This window comes from Mauremys mutica, chromosome 9, assembly GCF_020497125.1.
Source record: "Mauremys mutica isolate MM-2020 ecotype Southern chromosome 9, ASM2049712v1, whole genome shotgun sequence".
In the NCBI taxonomy this organism is placed as follows: Eukaryota; Metazoa; Chordata; order Testudines; family Geoemydidae; genus Mauremys; species Mauremys mutica.
Genome location: NC_059080.1, coordinates 56,340,427 through 56,357,369, shown reverse-complemented (window position 1 = coordinate 56,357,369; position 16,943 = coordinate 56,340,427). Strand labels below are relative to the sequence as shown.

Here is a 16,943-nt window from a genome sequence, read left to right as displayed (position 1 = left end):
AATACATTAAAAATTCTGCACACAATATATTAAAATTGTGCAAAATTCTGCAAATTATATTTGTCAAATAAATGTGGAGGCTCCAGCATGGCATTGGGGTGCACAGGTCACTGGCTGCACAGAGGTGGGAGATCACTGTGCAGCTCCCTCCCCCTGCCAGGACACGGACTCAGTGGTGAGGCTGCAACCAACCCTAACACTGCGCAAGGACCTGGCCTGCCCCAGAAACACCCCAAGACCCTTCCCCTCAGTGTGGGCAGGCAGGCTCAGCAAGGCAAGATCCAAGTGTGGAGGGGCTTAAGGTGGGGGCATCCAGAGGGTTCTGTGTGGGACAATCTGGGTGTGGGCGGCTCAGTGGAGGATCTGGTTGCAGGGAGGATCTGGATGCATAGGGGCTTGTTGGAGGTTCTGGGTGCAACAGTAATGGGACTCTGCAGGGGGGTCCAAGTGAAGACGGTTGGAGCTCAGTGAGGTAGGATCTAGGTACAAATGGTTGGGACTCGGTGGGTTGGGGATCCAGGTGCAGGTGGCTCGTCCAGGTAGTTCAGGTGCCGAGGGAGTGGGGCTCATCAGGGATGTTCTGAGTGGGGGGTCAGGCTCAGTGAGAGGATCTGGGTATATGGGGGTCAGAATGCATGGGGTTTGGGCTGATGAGGGAGCAGCTCCCTGCACAGGGATCCCTCCCCCTGCAATTGAGGAGCAATGGGTGCAGAAAGTGGAGGTGAGGGAGATTGTAGAGCTTCCTGCAGGCGGGGGAGAAATCTGGGGGTGGGTCTGACCCAGCCCCAGATGCCATGCAGTGTAAGAGGAAGTGCTGTCTTCCCCAGCCCAGCTGTGACTAGCAGCTGGGCCTGGCGCAGGGTAGGAGCCACCAGCCAGGTCTTCCCTAGTCCCACCCCCTGTCCTCCAGTTATTTATCTCTCTGCCAGCTGCCCTGAGCACCTGAAACCTACTGCTGGGGAGGGTCGCATGACCGCTCTTTTGGCTTCTCTTTGCTTTGCCATCAGAAAGTAATTTTTCTGCAGGGAAGCAAAGAAATCTGCAGAGGACATAAATTCTGTGCATGCACAGTGGCACAGAATTCCTCCAGGAGTATGTTACAATATTACTAAATGGATAGTAAAGGAAGATTTTTTGAGTCTGACTCTTCTCATGTGGCCAAGCCCAAAGTCCTGTCTCGATGCAGATATAATATACTGCATCATATGATACTTATCTTTTCCTTTTGAGACTTAATTGAATCTGAATTTTCTTGTTTTTTCTATAACATCACATATTTTCTGTTTCATATAATCTAGCCGTTACTAGCAGATGAGATCAATACTTTATTTCTTTGATTCTGAGCATTTTTGCTAGGAAGCCCCAGAAAGATGAGTAATGGTAGCAGTTCTCTAACAGTTTGTAATACTGGAGTATGAACAGCATCCCAATACTCTTTTTAATAATTGGATACTCTCAAGGCTGAATCCCCACTCGGTCACTCCAAGTGCAGAAGGTGGGGGCCTGCAAGGATTCTAAAATTAATACTGGCCACTCCAGGCTTGTATTACGCTCCCAAGTTTGTTACATCTTTTTTCTGACTGTGGCTTGGTAAACACTGCCACCACTCAAATGCAAAAAAACCAAACCCTTGGACCTAGGAAGGAGCACTTGGGAATTTCTCTTGGTGGGGTACCCTCAAGCCCTTTCATACCCCCTTCCAGGGAAGAGCTGAGAAAGAAAACAAAGGAAATTAGCAGTTGCCACCAGGTAATCAAACAGCATATGCACAAACCTCTTAGGATACCAAAAATCCAATCCTGTTTTTAAAAAAGGTAAATTTTATTAAAAACAAAAAAGAAAGAAAATACATCTGAAACTTTAGGCTTTTGCTAGATTTTAAAAGAGCAATTCCAACAATTAAGCATCCAAAATAGCTTTCTTGGGGGTTCATCTTAAAGGTTACAAGCAAACAAAAGCAACTGGGGTAGCACAGAGGAGTCCACAAGCCAATAAGAAATAAAAGAAATAACCCTAATCGTGTCTGTAGACATTCCCTAATTTTATTTACATATCTGAAGCTTCAGATAAGTAGGTTCAAGGTATGAATTGATAATCTATAATTGTACCTGCCTTAAAGCTGGTTACAGCATTACTGCTCCGGGTTCCTGCAGCCCAGAGAACAACAGACAAAGGGAAAGTTTCTTTCCAAATTTTAAAAAGTTCTACCTTCCCATTGGCTCTTTTGTTCAGGTGCCCACTCCTTTTCTTTTGCCTGTGGGCTTGTTAACCCTTTACAGGTAAAGCAAGCAGAGAACAGACCAAGAGAGATTTTACAGCTAACTCCATCAAAGGGAGCTACTCCTCCCCCATTCATGTATCACAGACACATTCACCATATATGCATAAAATCACCTCTTTTATCACAGTTTCTCAAACAAATATTCCCACTCAATCTGTATATCTTCACTAATGTAAGGTAGCAAGACCACAATTAGTATCTTAAATAAATTCTTTTATCATACTACAAATAGTTTGTTGATTTTTTTTTTTTTGTCACAAATCAAAGCCCATTGCCTGGGTGTAGTTTGTCTATCCAAATCCTTTCCACAGCATTTTGGAAATTCATGTTGGTTTTTTTTGTTTTTTTGGCCTCTGCTATGCCATCTGATTGTGTACTTCTGTTTCCAAATGAGAGGTGTGGTTGACCGGTCAGTTTGTAACCCTGAGGTGGTTCTTGGAATAGTTGCTCATTGGCATTCCAACAGGTTTGTGCGCTCGCTGCATGCATGATTGTTTTTCCCCTAGTGGTACCTGTCAAGTCGGCTGTGGAGCCCGCTGGAGTGGCGCCTTCATGGCGGTGTAGATAAGTCCCTGCTGACCCGCTGCCTGCTCAGTTCCTTCTTATCGCCAGTGACGGTCGTTGGAGCACCTTAGTCTCCTGCATTCGCAAGTGCCTACCTAGTGGTCCCCATTTTCTTAGTTGTGAATAGTTTCATAGAGTTGTAGTTTAGTTTCATAGTTAGCTAAGCTTACTTTGGGAGGTTCCCACCTCCCCCCTAGTTTTCTCCAGACACTGGGGCATGCTTCAGTCTCAGGGGTTTAAGGCATGCGAGAGGTGTGCAAAACCTGTGCCCAGAGGCGATCCGCATGCTGTTTATCTTAAGTGCCTAGGAGAAGGTAATCAGACAGGCAAGTGCTTAATTTGCAGGAGCTTTAGATCCAGGACTAAAAGAGAGAGCAGGACTATCGTTCGAAGCTCCTCCTAATGGGGTCAGCCCTCAGCTGGTACTGGAAGTGGTACCGGCATCATTGGTGCGCAGTGCTCTGGTCTTGGTGTGGGATTCCCTGGCACTGAGGATTCTTTCAAGAAGCATCGGCACTGCTCCCCGGCTCTTAAAGCCAGTTCTAGCAGGTGGCACTGCTCAAAGTCACCATTGCAACATAAGAAGAAGAAGGCAGATGGGTCATTCCCCCATCAAGAAGCTGTGTGGGGATTCCACCGGGATGCGTCCCTCATCGAGACACCCAGGACCCGGCACTGTTGACTCTGGCCCCGACTGGAGGTCTGTCGAGTCTGCTGCTGGTGGACTTCCCGACTTGTAAGGAATTGGAGGAAGAACTTAGCTCCCCTCCATGCTGGATACCTTTGAGACAGCGCGGGACTTTATTGCCATGACAGCACATTCCTCGGCCCTGCAGACACGAACACCGCTTTCTGGCATCATTGGGCTCTGCGCCCCCATGGTCAGGCTCAGAGTACTTTTCCAAGTTGGAGGCTGAGTCTTCTGTCTCCTGATGCAGTTGGTACCGTTTGCCGTCCCAGCACTGCAGTGTCGTTGACTTGTTGGCACCAATGGTATCCTGGCCACCCCAGTAGCAGGGCTTGGTACAATGGCCTTTTTGGACTTCTTGGGCCTATCAGGGACAGGGCTCCAGGGCCTCATCAGTGGCATCTGCACCCTTTGCTCTCCCCCCTCAGCAACGTCAGTGTCATGCCACACCCCCAGGGCTCTGGAGGACCCCCCCACAGGACAAGGATCTTGGGCCTTCAAACTCGGGCACAGCATCCAAGCCAGCACCATTAGTGGTATTGGAGCCACCTCCAGTCACAGACTGGACTGATGCACCTGACCCAGCCTCTAGGGAGCCAGAAGGTCAGGAAGACCCAGTCCCACAGGCCTCCTCCTCCTTCTTGCCAGACGAGGCAGTGGCGGAGAGTGGCCCAAAACCTAAACCTCCAGGCGGAGGAAGTCACAGAGTCCTCAGATCCAATGGTGGACATTCTTGCCCCGGAGGGTCCATCTAAGGTGGCCTTGCCCCGATAAGAACTATCCAGAACACCACTAAGCTGCTCTGGCAGACCTCAGCCTCAATACCACCCACCGCTAACGGTGTGGAGAGGAGGTACTTTGTGGATATGAACACCTATTCACCCACACCCAACCAGGGACTCTAGTGGTTGGTGCGGCAAATCATAAGGAGTGGCAGGGGCAGCCAGGTCCCGCTCCAAAGTGACGGGACGCTAAGAAGCTGGACCTTTTCATCTGGAAGGTCTACTCGACCAGGGGGCTCCAGCTTCGAGTTGCCAACCAGCAAGCGGTACTCAGCCACTATGCTTTCAATTCCTGAAGTGCCTTGGCAATGTTTCAGGAGTTGCTCCCAGTTGACTCACACCAGGAGTTTAGTATGCTTCTAGAGTAGGACAGGGTGGTGTCAAGAACCTCCCTGCAGGCTGCATTAGACTTGGCAGTTTGGACTATGGTCACCACCATTACAGTGAAACAGTGCGCGTGGCTGCATGTGTCAAGTATACCAGCGGAGGTCCAGAACACCATTCAAGACCTGCCCTTTGACTGTGTGGGCTTGTTTACTGAAAATATGGACTCTCGCTTGCAGAGTCTTTAAGGACTAGTGGATGACCCTGAAATCTTTAGGGATCCACATTCCTGCACCCCAGAGAGAGCCATTCAAGCCTCAGCCTCCTTCCTGCTTCTCCTCTGGGCCCCCGAGGCGGGACTTGTCCAGTAGATGGGGCAGGAATAATAGGAGGCGCCCATTGCAGTCCTCCTCTGGCCAAGGCCAGGGTTCTTCCACACAGCCCCCTCTCCCGAAGCCTAACTTTTGAAGGTGTGCCCAAGGACAGAGCACCAGTTCCGAGCTCGGATCCTTAGCCCCCCTCCCCGCCTTTGTGAATTGACTGTCCCACTTCTACCGTGCTTGGTCCCAGATTGTGTCAGATTGCTGGGCATGGTGGAGGTGAGATATTCTATCCAATTCTGTGCTCTCCTACCCACCTTCCCCGTCCCTCTTCAGGGACCCTTCTCATGAGCAACTCCTCCTACAGGAGGTGCAATCACTCCTCACTGTAGGGGTGATAGAGGAGTTTCCTTGGGAGTTCAGGGGCAAAGGGTTCTACTCCCAGTATTTCCTAATCCTAAAGGCCAAGGGTGGGCTTCGGCCTATCCTGGATCTACGAGACCTCAACACATTCATAAAGAAAGTGAAGTTTTGCATGGTCTCCCTGGCCTCCATCATTCCTTTCCTGGATCCAGGGGACTGATACGCCACCCTCGACTTGAAAGATCCTTACTTTCATATCTCCATTATCCCAGCCCACAGATGGTATCTTCGTTTTGTGGTCAGCGGCCAGCATTACCAGTTCACGGTGCTCCCATTTGGGTTCTCGGCAGCCCCCTGGGTATTCACGAAGTGTATGGCGATCGTGGCAGCCTTCCTCAACAAACATCAGGTGCAAGTCGTCCTGTACCTGGACAACTGGCTCATCAAGGCCAAGTCACAAGCACAGATTGCAGAACATGTGACACTGACTCGTGCCACCTTCCTTAGGCTGGGCCTCATACTGAACATGCCTAAATCCACACTAACCCCAACGCAGAGAATAGAATTCATAGGGGCTCTCTTGGACTCCACGGAAGCCAGGGCATTCCTGCCCAAACTGCGCTTCCGAGCTCACAGAGACATAATCAAGAATCGCCGGATTCCCACGACAACGGCCATAATTGTATGAAACCGCTTGGGCATATGACGGCTTGCACATATGTGGTGCAGCATGTCAGATTGCGTCTTCGGCTCCACCAGGTGTGGTTGGCACAGGTGTATAGGCCCAGTAGGTACCCACTGGACAGAATAGTTACCCTTCCGCTCACATTCTCGAATCTTTCCGCTGGTGGCTATAGCCACAAGTGGTCTGTGTGGGAATATCCTTTGCCAAACTGCAACCTGTGCTATCACTGGTCACGGACGCCTCACTGCTGGGTTGGGGAGCGCACCCGGGCAATATCAGAACCGAAGGCCTATGGTCCCAGACAGAACTATTGCTACACATCAGTGTAAGGGATCTGATGGCAGTTCGTCTGGCATACCAAACGTTCCAGGCGCACCTTCAGGGCACGTGTGTCGGTGCTGATGGACAACACCACAGTGATGTTCTATATAAACAAACAGGGTGGCACTCGCTCCTCTCCCCTGTGCCAGGAAACAATATGGCTGTGGGACGTTTGCATTCCCCACTCGATACACCTAGAGGCATCATACCTTCCTGGAGCACAAAACAAGCTAGCTGATCACCTCAGCCACTCGTTCCACGGTCACAAACGCTCCCTCAGAGCGGACATCATTCTCTTGATTTTCCAGAAGTGGGGCTTTCTCCACAGAGACCTGTTTTGTGATGCAGTGCAACAGGAAGTGCCAGCGGTTCTGCTCCTTTCTGAACCACAGCCCAGGCTCCCCTGTGGACACTTTTCACATCCCATTGCCGAGTCACCTGCTATATGCGTTCCCGCCCTTCTGTCTCATACACAAAGTCCTCCTCAAGGCCCTCCAGGGCAGGGCTTCATTAATCCTCATAGCACCAGCATGGCCCCGCCAGCACTGGTTCACCATGCTGCTGAACCTATCAGTGGACAGACCAGTAGCCCTTCCCGTGTGACCGGCCCTCATCACACAGGACCACGACCATCTACAACACTCCAACCTGGAGTCCCTCCACCTTATGGTGTGGAAACTCTATGGTTGAACTCGCCAGAGCTCCAGTGTTCAGACTCAGTTAGGGAAGTAGGAAACCCTCCACTTGTGCCATGTACCTGGCAAAGTGGAAGCGGTTTTCCATCTGGCCTCTGCAGAAGGGCAGACCACTGCAGCAAGCATCAATTCCCTTTGTTTTGGACTACCTACTATACCTCAAGCAGGGGTTGGCCATATCATCCATCAAAGTGCACCTGGCTGCCATTTCAGCCTTCCACCCGGGTCAGCGGGTAGGTCAGTCTTTGGGAATTCCATGGTGGGCTGGTTTCTCAGGGGCTTGGACAGGCTTTATCCCTAGGTGTGGCAGTCCGTCTCCCAGTGGGACCTTAACCTGGTCCTGTCCACACTCATATGAGGACCCCTTTCGAGTCCATGGCGACCTGCCCTCTGTCCTACCTTTCCTGGAAGGTGGCCTTTCTGGTGGCCATAACCTCGGTTAGAAGGGTCTCCGAGCTCAGAGCGCTGACTTCCAAGCCCCCCTATACAGTCTTTTATAAAGACAAGGTGCTTTTAGGCCCTCACCCTGTGTTTCTACCAAAGGTAGTAGTCTCCCACTTTCATGTGAACCAGAACATATTTTTACCTGAGGGTATGTCTACACTACGGGATTATTCCGATTTTACATAAACCGGTTTTGTAAAACAGATTGTATAAAGTCGAGTGCACGCGGCCACACTAAGCACATTAATTCGGCGGTGTGCGTCCATGTACCGAGGCTAGCGTCGATTTCCAGAGCGTTGCACTGTGGGTAGCTATCCTGTAGCTATCCCATAGTTCTCGCAGTCTCCCCCGCCCATTGGAATTCTGGGTTGAGATCCCAATGCATGATGGTGCAAAAACAGATTCGCGGGTGATTCTGGGTAAATGTCGTCACTCAATCCTTCCTCTGTGAAAGCAACGGCAGACAATCATTTCGCGCCCTTTTTCCCCTGGATTGCCCTGGCAGACGCCGTAGCATGGCAACCATGGAGCCTGTTTTGCCTTTTGTCACTGTCACAGTATGTGTACTGGATGCTGCTGACAGAGGCGGTACTGCAGTGCTACACAGCAGCATTCATTTGCCTTTGCAAGGTAGCAGAGACGATTACCATCCCTATTGCACCGTCTGCTATTGTAAATTGGCGATGAGATGATGATTATCAGTCTTTTTGCACCGTTTGCATTTGGAAATTGGCGATGACGGTTATCAATCCTTTTGTACCGTCTGGTGCTGTCATGGGTGCTCCTGGCTGGCCTCGCTGAGGTCGGCCAGGGGGTGCATGGACAAAAATGGGAATGACTCCCTGGGTCATTCCCTTCTTTATGTTTTGTCTAAAAATAGAGTCAGTCCTGCCTAGAATATGGGGCAAGTGTACCAGAGAAGCAGAGAGCACAGCCGCTCTGTGTCAGAGCCCCAGAGATCCCGCAGAAATGATGAGCTGCATGCCATTCTAGGGGGTGCCCCTGCAACAACCCCACCCGTTGCTTCCCTCCTCCCCCAACCCTCCTGGGCTACCGTGGCAGTGTCCCCCCATTTGTGTGATGAAGTAATAAAGAATGCAGGAATAAGAAACACTGACTTTTAGTGAGATAAAATGAGGGGGAGGCAGCCTCCCGCTGCTATGATAGTCCAGGCAGTACAGAATCTTTTCTTTAGACATGAAAGGGAGGGGGGGGGGCTGATGGAGCTCAGCCTCCAGTTGCTATGATGAGGACGGTTACCAAGCCTTTTGTACCATCTGCCGGGAATGACCAGGAATCATTCCTATTTTTACCCAGGAGCCCCCGGCCGACCTCACCGAGGCCAGCCAGGAGCACTCATGGGCTGATGATGACGATGGATAGCAGTCTTATTGTACCATCTGCCACCGGGAAGGGGATGCTGATGTTCAGCGCTGCAGCACCCCGTCTACCAGCAGCATGCAGTAGATATAGGGTGACATTGAAAAAAGGCGAGAAACGATTTTTCCCCTTTTCTTTCGGGGTGGGGGGAAGGGTGTAAATTGACGACATACACCCTGAAACACCCGGGAAAATGTTTTTGACCCTTTAGGCATCTGGAGCTCAGCCAAGAATGCAAATGCTTTTCGGAGACTGCAGGGACTGTGGGATAGCTGGAGTCCTCAGTACCCCCCTCCCTCCCTTCCTCCTTCCCTCCCTCCATGAGCGTCCATTTGATTCTTTGGCTTTCTGTTACACTTCTCACGCAGCACTGTGCTGAGTCCCTGCTGTGGCCTCTGTCTATCATAGCCTGGAGATTTTTTTTCAAATGCTTTGTCATTTTGTCGTCTGTAATGGAGCTCTGATAGAACAGGTTTGTCTCCCCATACAGCAATCAGATCCAGTATCTCCCGTACGGTCCATGCTGGAGTTCTTTTGGGATTTGGGACTGCATCGCCACCCGTGCTGATCAGAGCTCCACGCTGGGCAAACAGGAAATGAAATTCAAAAGTTCGCGGGGCTTTTCTTGTCTACCTGGCCAGTTCATCCGAGTTCAGATCGCTTTCCAGAGCGGTCACAATGGTGCACTGTGGGATATCACCCGGAGGCCAATACCGTCGAATTGCGACCACACTAACCTTAATCCGACATGGCAATACCGATTTCAGCGCTACTCCCCTCGTCGGGGAGGAGTACAGAAATCGATTTAAAGAGCCCTTTATATCAATATAAAGGGCCTCATTGTGTGGACGGGTGCAGGGTTAAATCGGTTTAACACTGCTAAATTCGGTTTAAACGCGTATTGTAGACCAGGCCTGAGTTTTTCCCTAAACCGCATTCCAGTAACAGAGAGCGAATGCTCCATTCTCTGGACGTCAGGCGTGTCCATGCCCTCTACATTGAGCGCACAAAGCCATTTTGTAAGTCACCACAGCTCTTTATTGCAATCACAGAGAGAATGAAGGGGCTTCCCATCTCATCCCAGTGCATTTTGTCGTGGATCACTTCCTGCATCAGAATGTGCTGTGACCTAGCTAAGATTCCAGCCCTGCCATTGATGATGCACTCCACAAGAGCGCAGGTTTCATCCTCAGCATTCCTTGTGCAGGTCCCTATTCAGGACATATGCAAGTCAGCAACGTGGTCTTCCATCCACACCTTCATGTCGCACTACAGCGTCACCCAACAGGCGAGGGACGATGCAGCCTTTGGCAGGGCAGTCCTGCATTCAGCAACCAGGTGAACTTCGGACCCCCTCCTCCGGGGACACTTCTTGGGAGTCACCTTATCGGAATGCACATGAGCAATCACTCGAAGAAGAAAAACTGGTTACCTACCTCTCGTAACTTGTTCTTCGAGATGTTTGCCTTTTTGGCAACAGTGTCACACTGTTGACTCTCATTTAGCTTGTGATCCACTAAACCCCCAGATCATTTTCTGCAGTACTTATTCCTAAGCAGTCTCTTCCTGATTTGTATGTGTGCAATTGATCCTTCCTAAGTGGAGTACTTTACAGTTGTCCTTATTGAATTTCAGCTTATTTACTTCAAACCATTTTTCTAGTTTGTCCAGATAATTTTGAATTTGAATCCTATCCTCCAAAGCATTTGCAACCCCTCCTAACTTGGTATTGTCCGCAAACTTTGTAAGTGTCCTCTCTATGCCATTATTTAAATAATTTGTGAAGATATTGAACAGAACTGGGTCCAGGACCGATCCCTGTGGGACCCCACTTGATAAGCTCTTCCAGCTTGACTGTGAACCTCTGATAACTATTCTCTGGGAATGGTTTTCCAGCCATTTATGCACCCACATTATAGTAGCTCCATCTAGATTATATTTCTGTAGTTTATGAGAACAACATGCAAGACAGTACCAAAAGCCTTACTAAAGTCAAGATATATTCTCCTGTATCCACAAGGCTTTTTACCCTGTCAAAGAAAGTTATTAGGTTGACTTGACATGATTTGTTCTTGAAAAATCCATGTTGACTGTTACTTATCACCTTATTATAGTCTAGGTCAGTGGTCCCCAACCTTTCAGTGTGGGAGGGTGCCGGACGACTAGCTGCCGAAATGCCGCCGAGGAGTGTGGCCACTAGACAAGCAGCTGCCGAGAAGCAGCAACGCAAAAAAGCGTCACCGGCAAAATGCCAAGAAGCAGCAATGCCAAAAAGCGTCAACACTGAAATGCCGCCGAGAAGCAGCGGCATTTCGGCGGCTGCTTGTCCATCGGCCGTGCTCCTCGGTGGCGGGGCGCAGTAGGCGGGCGCACATAGATGCCCTGCTTTGCTGCCCCCTAATGTTGGCCCTGGCTTTCAATCTACTGGTTATGCAGAAAAACAGTTGTGGTGGTACAGGTGGGCAGTGGAGTTTTTATAGCATGTTGGGGTGGCCTCAGAAAGAAAAAGGTTCTGAACCCCTGTTTTAGGATGTATTTCATCAAGCCCTGCCAACTTGAAGACATCTCACTTGTGTGATTAATTTTTAACTTGGTCTTTCCCTATTTTAGTCTCAGATCCTGCCTCATTTTCACTAGCATTCACTGTGTTAGTCGTCCAATTGCTACTAATGTTTCTGATGAAAAGTTAAAAAAAAAAAAAAGTCATTTAGCACTTCTGCCATTTCTGTTGTCTTTCTTTAGCTGTATGGCATCTAGGTTCTCTCCTCAACCACACACTTTTTCCTTTTGTCACTCTAACTTTTCAAAACTTCTTCAACTTTGGAAAAGTTGGACTGGCAAAGTTTCAGTTTTATTTGGTTTTCCTTTTTTTACTTTTGCCCCATGTAACTTTTACAGAGTTGGAGAAGTTTTGAAGTTAATGACAACAGGAAAAATAAGTCAAAACCAAAAGTTATATTTGAAACTAAACAAAAGAAAAAATATTTTGTTTCAACATTTTTTGGGGGGGGGGGGGAGGGAAGCATTTTGAATGAGAGTATTTTATCCATAATTTTTCACAGGAATTTTTTTCAACCTGTTCAAAATCAAGAGTAATGCCTTTCTAAAATATATGCCTTCGTTCCACTACAAGTTGTTGTGCTAGATGCAGCAATCACTGTAAGAAATTTTGCCTGTTATGCAGGAGGTTAAATAGAATGACTCTTAAAGCATCATCATTAGTCTTCAGCACTAGCTTCCTGCTGAGAGAAATGGGGGCCATGTATATCTCTTAAAGCTGTTGTTTCGGGTGTGCTGCAGACTTAGTAGACACCTTTGCATCATTACACTTGATTCAGGTATGGAAATTTTGTCTTTTTAGCTAACAGTTTGCCTTATACAGAAACTAAATATGTAATGGGAGTGAGGGTAAATATATTCAACAGGGGGATGCCGATATTGGTCGTGGTACTTGACACCACTGCTATAGGAATGTCTATCAGGTTACTCTTTTATTTAGATTTATAGCCTTTCCTAGGCTTCAGGAATTATTGGTATAACTAGAAGTATGACACAAAAGATAAAACCAAAGCCAGAAAACTAAGATAATGACTAACTAGAGATAACCATGAAACCCAAATAATATATGGATAGTAATTTACTTCACCAACAAATACCAGCCCTAATCACACACACCCTTTCCCTAAAGCACGGGCAAAGAGATGGGCTTTGCTCTCTGCCTTTACTGGTCAACAGTCAGGCTGTTTCAGTCCAAGTTTAAGGAGTGAATTCTAAAGAAGATGGCTCTCACATAGAACACTCTGCTGGTAGTTCGCCTTGTCTTATATTGAGGAGGCTCAATCTTAAGCACCACCACAGATGATGACTATGGCATGTGGAGAGAATGGTATCTGAGGTCTGCAGGCCCCAAATCATTTAGGTCTTTAAAAGTCACAATCCTCACCATAGCCTCCATCTGGAATTCAGCGAATGCAGATTCCATATAGCCATGGTATTACATGGGCCATACTGAGTCAGTCCAAAAGTCCATCTAGCCCAGTATCCCTTCTTCCAACAGTGGCCAAGGTCAGGTGCTCCAGGGGGAATGAAAAGATAATCAAGTGATCCATCCCCTGTCGCCCATTCCCAGCTTCTGGCAAACAGAGGCTAGGGACACGATCCCTGTCCATCCTGGCTAATAGCCATTGATGGACCTATCCTCCATGAACTTATCTAGTTCTTTTTTGAACCCTGTTATAGTCTTGGCCTTCAAAACATCCTCTGGCAATGAGTTCCACAGGTTGACTGGGCATTGTTTGAAAAAATACTTTCTTCTGTTTGTTCTAAATCTGCTGCCTATTAATTTCATTTAGTGACCCCTAGTTCTTGTGTTATGTGAAGGAGTAAATAACACTTCCTTATTTACTTTCTCCAAACCAGTTATGATTTTATAGACCTCTATCCTGTCCCCTCTTAGTCATCTATTTTTCAAGATGAAAAGTCCCATTCTTATTAATCTCGCCTCACATGGTTGCCGTTCCATACCCCTAATAATTTTTGTTGCCCTTTTCTGAACCTTTTCTAATTCTAATATTTCTTGTTTGAGATGGGGTGACCACATCTGCACGCACTATTCAAGATGTAGGTGTACTATGGATGTATATAAAGGCAATATGATATTTTCTGTCTTATCTGTCTCTTTCTTAATGATTCACAATGTTCTGTTAGCTTTTTTGATTGCCACTGCACCTTGAGTGCATGTTTTCAGAGAACTGTCCACAACGACTGTAAGATCTTTCTTCAGTGGTAACAGCTAATTTAGACCACGTCATTTTATATGTTTAGTTAGGATGATGTGTTCCAATATGCATTACTTTGCATTTATCAACATTGAATTTCATCTGCCATTTTGTTGCCCAGTCACCCAGTTTTTAGAGATCCTTTAGTACAGTGGGTCTCAAACTTTTTTACTGACAACCCCTTTCACACAGCAAGCCTATGAGTGCGACCCCCCTCAATAAATTAAACACACTTTTAAATATATTTAACACCATAATAAGTGCTGGAGGCAAGCGGGGTTTGTGGTGGAGGTTGCCAGCTCGTGACCCCCATGTAATAACCTCACGACCCCCTGAGGGGACCCGACCCCCAATTTCAGAACCCCTGCTTTAGTAGCTCTTCGCAGTCTGCCTGGGACTTAACTATCTTGAGGAATTTTGTATCATCTGCAAATGTTGCCACCTCACTTTTTACCCCTTTTTCCAGATCATTTATGAATATATTGAATAGGAGTGGTCCCATTACAGATCCCTGGGGGACACCACTATTTACCTCTCTCCATTCTGAAAATTGACTATTTATTTCTACCCTTTGTTTCCTAGCTTTTAACCAGTTACCAGTCCATGAGAGGACCTCCCCTCTTATCCCATAACAGCTTACTTTGCTGAAGAGCCTTTCGTGAGGGACCTTGTCAAAGACTTTCTGAAAATTTAAGTACACTATATCCATATACTTGTTGACCCCCATAAAGAATTGTAGCAGATTGGTGAGGCATGATTTCATTGTGAGCCCTTTGTTTGATATATAACTTAACAAGCAGGCTGCTGCATTCTGCACTAGCTTCAGTTTCTGGACCGATTTAAGATGTGGCACCTGTCTGTAGTAATCTACTGTTGTGGTGAGAGAGACAGGGATTATTGTAACAAGATTTACATCCAAAAGAAACAGCCACAGTCTCTGGGCACACAAAGATATAAAAGAAATATTTCTGGGATATTGCTGCCATATGACCATCCAGCAACAACTTGGGGGTATCTGAGTGTACACCCAGCTTTGGGAACTCTGTTAAAATATGTTGGGGACACTCTTAATTACAAAGGCGCACGCAAATTCTTGTTGCCTGCATCTGCCTCACAGTATCACCAAGTCTTCCTCAGATTGATCCTCAGACAGCTAGCCCTTATCCTTATCAGTCTCTACTAAACACTGGATAAGGCATTTGGTGGCACTGTCAGGATCAGATGCTCTAGAGAAATAACACTGGTGTCACCAGTGTACTGAAAACACCCTAACCTACACATCGGCACTAACCTTCCTTAGTGCCCTGTATACACACACTGAACAAGAGAACACATCTGAAAGCCCTTGGGGTGGAAGAGTAGTAGTTGAAAATTACCCTCCTGAGATCTCTTTGAGAGAAGAGAAGAAAATAATTGAAAGGTGATGCCGCCTGCTTCGGCTAGGTTTTACAGGTGAGCCAACACCACCTTGAAATCAATGGCATTAAGGTAGCTAATACATCTAACAATGTCACCAGATTTTTGTCCATCACCAGGAGGGACTCATCTACCAGCACTATCATACTCAGGTCTTTCCCTAGACTGACAAAAGTCAAGGAGATCTGAAGCACTCAGAGTTCTTTCAATACAACTTTCTGATAAGCTTAATCAGATAAGGTTAGATGCTGAATAATTGTCAGCATCAGGTAATGTTTTTTGGGGTGATTGTCGATACACCATCCTTGATAGAAGTTGGTAATCTCTCCTACCCAAATAAGGTGTTGATAATCTCCATCAACCCTGACTCTAACTCTTCCTTCAGGGCCTTCACCAGTAGAATAGAGATGGGTCCATAGCACTCGTGCGATAAAGTATCCCTAGTATCTCAACCAGCAGTGCCCTAAACTTGAGAAGAATTAATGTTTTTTTCTTCCAAATATTGTACTGTGTCCATAAAAGCAGGCATTTCAGTCTGAATCTGCTTGATTTTTATCTGGAAAGTAACATAATTTCTTTACAGTGAACGGAAGTCATATACTTTACCGAATGAAGACTGCTCTGTTTAATTAGGCTGTCTGCTACGTAAGGGAAGTCAATTGTCAAAATGATCAGGCACGATTGTGAATGTGAAGAAACTTTACCTTTGCCACAGTCATGGAATAAACTACATTAAAAAAAAAATCAAATCTCTTCATGCAACTATTGAGATTTAGGATGTGAATTCAACTATCAGAGCCCTCCATCTAGTCACATTCCCTCCATCTTCAGTTATTGCATGTCACCTGTACATCGTTGTGACCTATGAGGATAAAACTGAAAGAGAATGCCTAGAGGCAACTAAGCAGTAACTGAGGACAAAAATCACTGTAAAGGTCCTATCAAGCATTAAGTAGAATGGTTTGATTTTCCTCAGACTCTGAAAATGATCAGTTTTCAATAGTCTCAGGGGGCAGACCATCAAAAAACACTGTGCACAACCTCAAATCACAGGAGGTAATGAGTAGCCAATGAGCAGAATCAAATTTCCAGTTGCCCCACTTTTATTCTCTGCTCCAATACTAGATCTAAAATATGTGGCCAGTGTATGAGTTGAGCCAGCAGTCATCCAGGTTTTAGTGGTGGCTACAAAATGTGAAAATGTCTCAGAAGAATGGCAGGTAAAATGGAAATTAGGAGGACTGAAAGTAAATCTCAAGATCAGATATTGGAAAGCAGGTAGCTTGCAAGAGAATGGGTCTGCTAGAACTCCAGGGAGCAAAGGGTACAGCTAAGCTAAAGATATTGCAGAGAGGGTAACTGATTTATTTGTATCAGTGTTCATAATATAGAGTATGTTGGGTAGGGTACACACTCTATAATATAGCAGAAAAAGAGATAAGAAGTTCCAGAGTTTGTAAGGTGAAGCTAGACAGATTCAGTCTAGATACAAGGCACTTTTTTTTTTTTTTTAAAGAGCGAGCATAATTAACCATTGGAACAATTGACCTTAGAGCTGTGGTGAATTTTCTATCATATGAAGTCTTTAAATCAATATTGGATATCTTTCTAAATTATATCATATAGCTCAGGCAGATGATTAGCATGAGATTCTTTTACCTGTATGGTGGAGGAAGTCAGATTAGATTATCATAACGGTCCCTTCTCACCTTAAAACGTATGAATATATGAATCTGTACCTTGCATCTGATTTTTTCAGTTAATACATACTGTCCTAGATTGAAGTACCAAAAGAGGAAGTGTGAAACAAACTGTCGCATTGAGGATCAACAAATTACTAGGATCATGTGTACTGAAGCACTTTAAGAATAAAGTGGCTGCACTGCTGACAAAAACATGCAA

General features: G+C 46.6%; 1 protein-coding gene across 4 annotated transcripts in view; it reads left to right on the top strand.

The window, feature by feature from the left end:
* The window catches only part of STAG1 (stromal antigen 1), a 349,145-nt gene that overhangs the window by 115,822 nt on the left and 216,380 nt on the right, over window positions 1-16,943 (top strand). The window contains exon 1 of one of the 4 annotated variants that reach the window (XM_045030099.1): window positions 10,042-10,185. The exons of the other annotated variants lie outside the window; for them this stretch is intronic. Coding sequence (XP_044886034.1) covers window positions 10,146-10,185 — 40 coding nt within the window. The 5' untranslated portion in view covers window positions 10,042-10,145. Of the gene's footprint in view, window positions 1-10,041; window positions 10,186-16,943 lie in introns of those variants that run through there. 4 annotated transcript variants of the gene reach the window in all.